At 48.6% G+C, this 7,453-nt stretch overlaps 1 protein-coding gene across 1 annotated transcript in view; it reads left to right on the top strand.

Annotated features, from left to right (window-relative positions):
* Nucleotides 1–5,685, top strand: part of LOC118785991 (melanopsin-A-like) — a 37,764-nt gene extending 32,079 nt beyond the window's left edge. The window contains exons 8-11 of the mRNA XM_036540986.1: nt 306–492; nt 1,833–2,018; nt 4,192–4,260; nt 5,424–5,685. Of these exons, the coding sequence (XP_036396879.1) occupies nt 306–492; nt 1,833–2,018; nt 4,192–4,260; nt 5,424–5,675 (694 nt within the window). The 3' untranslated portion in view covers nt 5,676–5,685. The remainder of the gene's footprint in view (nt 1–305; nt 493–1,832; nt 2,019–4,191; nt 4,261–5,423) is intronic.
* The last annotated feature ends 1,768 nt before the right edge of the window (nt 5,686–7,453 follow it).

Here is a 7,453-nt window from a genome sequence, read left to right as displayed (position 1 = left end):
TTTGCTGAGGCAATTCTGGATTAAGTAACCTGCCCAAGGGTACAGTAGCAGTGCCCCAGTGGGGAATCGAACCAACAACCTTTTGATTATGAGCCCTGCTCCTTACCGCTATGCTAAACTGCTGCCCCAATTTCATTTTCTCATTCTTGGTTAGAGAGTAAGACTCTGTCTCTTCTTCCTGTTGGCAGCCTGTCCTCTCTGGGCAGCCATGTCTGCTGTGGAGATGACGCGGCCAGGCTGTGCTTGTCACGTCTGCACTCAGTATTTTCCTTAAATTTCCCCCTCTCCCCTTCTCCCTTCGGCAGGTCGGCCATCGCCAAGTACATCCCGTTCCTGGGCGTGCTCCTGTGTGTGCCCAAGCGCGACCGCTTCACCAGCAGCAGCTTCATGTCCACACGCCGCTCCACCGTCACCAGCCAGTCCTCCGAGAACAACGGCCTGCAGCAGCGTGGCGGCAAGACACGCCTCTCCTCCGTCTCCGACAGCGAGTCTGTGCGTGCGCGCAGCCGTCCGTCTGTCTGTCTGTCCTCTCCCCTTTATAACAGAGACAGACTGTAAATATATACAACAGTCTGTCTGTCTGTCTGTCTCTCCTATGTGTAACGGAAACAGATTGTACATAGGTACAGGAATCTGTCTGTCTGTCTTTCCTCCATATAATATATACAGTCTGTATATGTGGTAAGGTGTCTGTCTGTCTGTCTCTCCTCCATTTAACAGGTCAAGGGTGTATGTCCTCACAGCTGTCTGTTTGTCCTGTTTCTCCACCATATAACAGATATTATGTCCATATAGAGGAGTATGCCCCTCTGTCTGTGTCCTGCCTGTCCTCCATCTGATTCAGTGTGTCCGTGATAACTGCTGCCTGTCTGTCTGTCTCTGACTGTGTCTCTCTCTCTCTCTCACTTCTCCTCTCTGTCAGACAGCACGGCTGTACGTTTGTGCTGTTATTTTTACTCTTCCGTTTACTGCAGTGTTTCTACCCCAGGCGCTGTTAATGAGACTTCATATAGGAGGACCGTTTTAGTTCATCAGACCCTGTGAGCAAATCTGAAGTGTCAGATCTGGGTAAAAAAAGTGATTTTATTTGCAGATTCTAGTTTATTTTGAGCGTTTACATGGCGTGATTTCTCCTGTTTGCATTTACCTTCCTGTGCCCCCTGGAGATTCCTGAATGTATTTTCAGTTTATTTTCTTTCTTTTTTCCAATTTACACCGCTTTTTTTTTATCACCGCTTGATTTCTCATGATATGGTGTGCACTACTGTTTTTGTACTCATGGAGAAATATTGTGCTAGAATGAAGATCTGACAGCTGTCTGAGGAGAAAGTGAACATTTGTAAGCAGGACAGTAAGGAGAGATGGTCTGGCCTTTTTTTCACTGACTTGAGTTTGCACTTTTCAAAGTCTTTGTGTCTTGTTGGCTTGCACTCAGTGCAGTCATTTGGCACATCCAAGCAAACATTTTCTCCACCCACCACAAGTCTGAGATGAAACAGGTGTACCGTAGCGCAGCAGGTGGTTTCCACACGTCAGTTATCTCCCAGGCCAGTGGATGCATGGCGTTTGTTGCTGGAGAGCCAAGATGGTGATTACGGCCAATTAGGGCAGCAAATGCACCTGTGCCTGTGCCAGCCTCATCTGGTGAGGAAGTTTAGCCAAACTGGAGCAGAAACAGCGACAGGCGTGATGAACACAGAACAGCCAGTAACATCAGACAGATTGATCGACAGCCGTCCCATTTATCCGAGTCGGACCTCAAAAAAAAAACAAAGAACCAAAAAAAAAACCCCATGTTCCTGCCTGAGGCTGTCTGTCCATCTGTATTTCAGGGCTGGACGGACACAGAGGCTGACCTCTCAAGCATGGGGTCAAGACCCGCCAGCCGTCAGGTCTCCAGCGACATCCGCAAGGACGCAGCGCAGGTGTCGGACTTCAGGCCCTCCAACTCTTTCAAGGGCAAGATGAAGGGCCGCGACCTGGTTCCCGGAGAGGCCGGCCTGCTCAGGCTCCAGCACGTGAGTGGGGGCGGGGTCAGTGGACAGTGGGCGGGTGGGGTCCGGGTGGGGTCGGGGTGGAGCTGTGGGCGGGGGATGGGGGTGGAGCACTCACCGCTTCTCCTTGGTGAGACAAGAGGGAGGAGGGTATTATGAGGGTGGTGAGGGAGGGGTGAAATGTTTGAGAAAGGAGAGAGGTATACAGCTGGCATGAGATGCACAGCCCCTCAGAAAGGCTTTTATGAAGAAAATGCCTAAAAGCAGGGCCTCTGCCATAGGCAGCCATCCAGGGCTTATGGCAATCAGTTGGACTCCATGTGGAGCTGATGCTGAAGGGGAAAAAACTGAGTGCTGCTGTGTTAATTAGCGGGTCTTGTGAGGAGAAGGTGGCAGATTCAATTCCCAGGTGGGCCTCTGCTGTTGCACGGCTGAGTAAGGCTCCTACCCTGCATTGCATCTGTGAAAAATGTCCTGCCATATAAATTAATACTCAAAAATAAATGCTGTCTTGGATAAGGGAATTGGCTAAGCAAATGAATTACAATATGAATAATGAATAATAATAATGACTAGGGGGAATTTTATTCTCTCACGTAATGAATCTGTCGCAACTAATAACACTCCTCTCATGCTAATCTGGCAAGCAAATCACAACCCCAGAGGAATTCCACTTCTCCTTCTGATCTGGCAACCGGTGAGACACCTGGTGGCACATTGGTGACAGAGGCTGAATGTAGCTGCCTCTCACACGACTGTGCTGTGCTGAGGCTTCGAAAGACCGGAGAGGTTAACAAATTCGCAGGTGCCTCAAAATGATTTGCCCCGGTGTTGCCGTGTTATCACTAGAACAATCTAACATGTCGTCGCTATCAGCAATGAACTGCTGTTCTCGTCCGTAAAATAAGATGTTTTTTTCAATTATCTCCCATGTCATAGTCCACTGCCAAGCCCCGTCTTTCCCGGCAATGAAGGAATACAGAGGTGATTAAATCTTCTTCTTGTGTGCAGATAACAAGGCCATTAAATAATTTTCAACAGAGCCAAGCTGCTAACCTTGAACGCATCACGGGGGAATCCAACATCTCACTAGCGGCGGGGCCCTCACGGCTCTGTTTGTTTCTCATTAGTGACACCTCGCTGGTGATGAGTACGCCCTCTTAGCGTGTAAATATACAGGCTGTAATGAATGGAGCTACTCAAGCGTGTCTGTCTTATGACCCTACCAGAAGTGCGTGGCTTCTAAATTTGCCAAACAGCAGGTACTCAGTCATAAATATTACCCTACAGGCTAGCAAGTGTATGATCTATGTGGCCAATAGAGAAATATCACGAGATATAAAGAGTTCAGACAGCTGTTGACTGAGAGGAAGAGGAAATCTACATCCAAACTCAAACCTAAACCCGCCTCCCCCGCACGACTCCAGAGGGCGGTCCCCCTGGTGTAGGGAGTGGGTGTGTCCAAGGCGACCTCAGGCTCGAGGTCATTATGTAGGCCAGGTTGTGAGAGGGCGGAGCCGAGTGCTCTGAGAGACTCCATTATTGTGTGATTACTGAGCTTTAATTCTTTTGGCCTAAGCTGGTATGATCTTTGAGATAATCCCTAAACACTTCCCTTCACTCCACCTCCCCCCCACCCCCTGCATCACTATGACAGTGGCGGTGGCCACTCCCAAGTGCCGCTGGTCATCTGTTCAACATTCGACTCCCCTACTGTGGGGATGGAGGGTGGAGGGGGAGTGGGTGGGGCTTAATATCTTGTGTCAAATCTCACTGCTTTTGACAGCTTTTGGTTTGATCCAAATGGTTAGTGCAAACCAGTCTGTGGAGGCTGGACCCAACAGATGTTCCCCCACTGCATCTAAAGAGAGAAAAAAAGATGGCAAACAAGCACTGTACTAGCTATAGCTACGATGACTTGTAAATAATGAGAAATTTGCTTGTTTGTGATAGATCTTAACCAGATTTTAGGTGAAGACTAATGATCCCCAGTTAGTTTCATATATTTCCTGTTCAAACGTTTGCGGAGACACAGCTAAAAAAAATGCATGACATACCGTTGCTGTGTCATTTTGGCTGACATATGCTGGCATATCCTCATATGTGTGAGTGGCACGGCTGAATATGCGTGACATGTCTCTGTCACCGTGGGAATGAAGAGGCGGTCTCTAACCTCACTGTGCCCCTCCGCCCATAGACCTCATTGGACATAGACGACATCTCCATGGCTGAAGTGGGCCAATCGAGCCGTGCTCTACCTCAGATGGTAAGTGTGATATTAGTGTTTTCTTTCCTGGATAGCATTTGATTGATTCTGTTCCACCAGTAGTGGTGTCAGTGAATTTGCACTATGTTGACAACTAAAGAAGTTAGTTGTTAGAGAGGTTAAATCAGTCTCCTGGAGAACAGGAGAGATTTTCATATGGTCTTAATTCAAAAGCAGTGCTTCAGTCATAACACCAGGGATTTCTAGATAAAGCAGCATGTGAATGACTGTTACTGTATGCATCAGTGCCCAAGCTGCGACTGAAAACCCAGAATCTACCCAAGCAGAAAACAGGTTTCATTGTTCTTGGCTTGAGCCCTGGCTCAGCTGGATTAAACGGCCTGAGACGAGCTTCATTAATGGACTTTGGGAGCTCTGCTGAGTTGCAGAAAACAGCGAGCTGCTGAAGCAGAATATCAGTTTTGTAGTTTGGGGCTAATGCTAACCTAATGAGCAAACTGAATCCCTGCACCCCACACCCCGCAGCGGGAAACAAATCTTTTACTCTGATTGAATTTTCAGTTCAGTGCGAGCTCCGACACCAGTCTCTAGCAGTGTGCAGTGCTGGCCAGACCCTAGATGAACCTCTGCCTCCACAGCCATCTTTCCAATAGGAAACCAATAGCCCTTGCTCCATGTGGTTCTACCTGCCAGTTAAAGCTTGTGCCCTGAATCAGCCTTCTGCATGATACAGCACACCACACTCATCGTTGTGCCTGTAGTGAGTGGCATAAAGAAGGGTGGCACTGTAGCATAGAGATGAGGAGCAGGGCTCATAACCAAAAGGTTGCTGGTTTGATTCCTTGCTGGGGCACTGCTGCTGTACCCTTGGGCAAGGTACTTGACCCAGAATTGCTTCAGTAACTATCCAGCTGTATAAATGGATAACGTGAAATTGTACATCGCTTTGGATAAGAGCATCTGCTAAATGACAATGATGTAATGTAATGTAATGAAAAAAGGTCAAGGGACATGTAAAGTGATGGTGGTGGCAGGGGGAGTAGGATTGAAATCAGAGTGTTTTCAGAGTTTAAAGCCCATGTGAGTTAACCTGCACTGTTGTTGTAGGGTTTTACATTTCAGCTGTGTCACAGCAATAATGCGGAAGCTTGCCCTCATCTTCTCACTGTGCCCCTCTCCTCTCCCACTCTCGATTTGAACAGGCCGGTGATGTCACGGAAGGGGCCGGGCTTAGGGGAAGTGGTGGGCGGATCCCTTCCATCGTCATCACTGGCGAGTCAAGCCCCGCCATCTTTCCCTCCCACAGGTCCAGCGGCCGTGGTTCCCGCCCCAAACCGGCCAATGGCTGCATGGCCACGGGGTCTGTTGCCGCGGAGCTGCTGGCCGTCACACAACAGGGCTCTTTCCTCCCTTCCTCCGCCCAGGACCCCCCCGCCGAGCCCGACAGCTTCTGAGCCATGCCTCCCCCCCTCCCCGTTTTCAGTAACCCTGACTGAGAAACTTTGTTGTCTTTTTTAAAATATATGATTGTTTAAATTCTACGAGGGGCTGTGACCAACATGCACCTTACTCTACGACTCCAGCCACCACTTGTGTGTTGTGTTGTTGTACATTCCCTGTTTGCCGAAAGACCAAAAAGACTTTTGCGCAGATACAGAAAGGTGTGTCGCAAATCCCCACAGAGAAGCAGACAGACAGACAGACAGGGTACTCTCCACATCACTGGTCCAATCTGCTCTCTGTGTCTCTGGGAGGAACACCCTGCAGGCCCTGTAGATTTAGCCAAAGGTACTTACGCTCACCAGAGCTCAGGGAGTCACATTCTGAACCAGGAGAGAGAGAGAGAGAGAGAGAGAGAGAGAGAGAGAGAGAGGGAGAGGGAGAGAGAGATATGCAGGAAGAGAGAGGGAGAGACAGAGGGAGAGGGAGAGGGAAGGAGAGGGAGTGAGAGAGAGAGAGAGCAAGAGAGAGAGAGATACAGAGAGAATGAGGGAGGCAGAAAGAGAAAGGAAGAGACAGAGAGAGAGCAAGAGAGAAAGTTCAGCTCCACGGCTCTCTCATCACTTGTTGTGAAGCGTCTACTGAAATGCTGTCATCTCCACGTGGGATCAGTGCTGGAGATCAGAGGGAACGGCTGTCCTGGCTGAGAGGTGTTGAGTGCACCTACAGGCCCAGTATTCCTTGCAAAGCCAGACCTCCACCCCCTAAACACCCCCCCCCCCCAAAAAAAAAGAGACAGCCTTAATTGTTCCAGAGAAAAAAATTTTAAGGAGTTCCACCATTGCATAGGATGTAATAAATGCTATGCAGTCTGCCCAGTGTAGTGGTGAGCAGAACAGGGAGGACTGGGTCACAGTTAGCAGCCACCAAATACTACACAGCCTGAGAAAGGCGAACTGACAGGGGCAAGTGCACCTGAGCTAACACTTCCAGGTGCCCCGAGGACCTGTGCTGAGGCCCAGCCCAGAGGAAGGAGAGAGGGAGAGACAGGTTTGGAGAGGGAGGAAGAGGAAGAGAAGCAATCCATTCCTCCCCATACGCATTTGGTCTTAGCAGATGTTTTACCTGAAGGTTAGACTGAAACTTCGGACAGAGCAGGGCGCCCTCTGATTTTTGTGTACCCATTGTTGTTCTAATGGCTGCTCTTGGGTTCTGGTTCAGGGCAGAGTGCCCCTGTGGGTGCATGTGTGAGGAAGCAAGTTTGTGCAAAGCGCCTGTTCTGAATTGTTGATTATTTCACAATCTGGCCCAGCAGGGGGAAATCTGCACCACAACCGGCCCACCATTTCTAAGGTACTACTAATGTCCTAACGAAGGTGTGCACACCTCGCACAGGTGCACGCTCATGTATTTTTTAAAGGTGGTTTGTACCATGTTAATCTACAAGGGGTGGGGTGGGGACCGTTTAAAAGCCTGTGTTAAAGTTGGTTTGAAGTTTAAACATTTTTATTTTTCTATCTGGCGTGCGTGCATGTGTGTTTGTTGTGTTTAAATATTTTTATCGTTTTGTAATTCATCCCTGTGGAGACGTGCTCAATATGTTTTCTCCCATATTTCCTGGGGTATTTTCCAAGACAGATGTCCTATATATAATGACACAAGTGTTAGCACTGAATGCAACAGAATAAAAGGCTGCTTGTAGTGACACAGTGCACTTTCCCTGCCCTGTCTGAATAGATTGACAAAAATTACCTTTTTTTTTGTACCTTACATGTTTTAAAAACACAATATA

Source organism: Megalops cyprinoides, chromosome 1 (genome assembly GCF_013368585.1).
Source record: "Megalops cyprinoides isolate fMegCyp1 chromosome 1, fMegCyp1.pri, whole genome shotgun sequence".
In the NCBI taxonomy this organism is placed as follows: domain Eukaryota; kingdom Metazoa; phylum Chordata; class Actinopteri; order Elopiformes; family Megalopidae; genus Megalops; species Megalops cyprinoides.
Note: the sequence above shows the minus strand (reverse complement) of the source record. Positions and strands in the feature narration are given on the sequence as shown.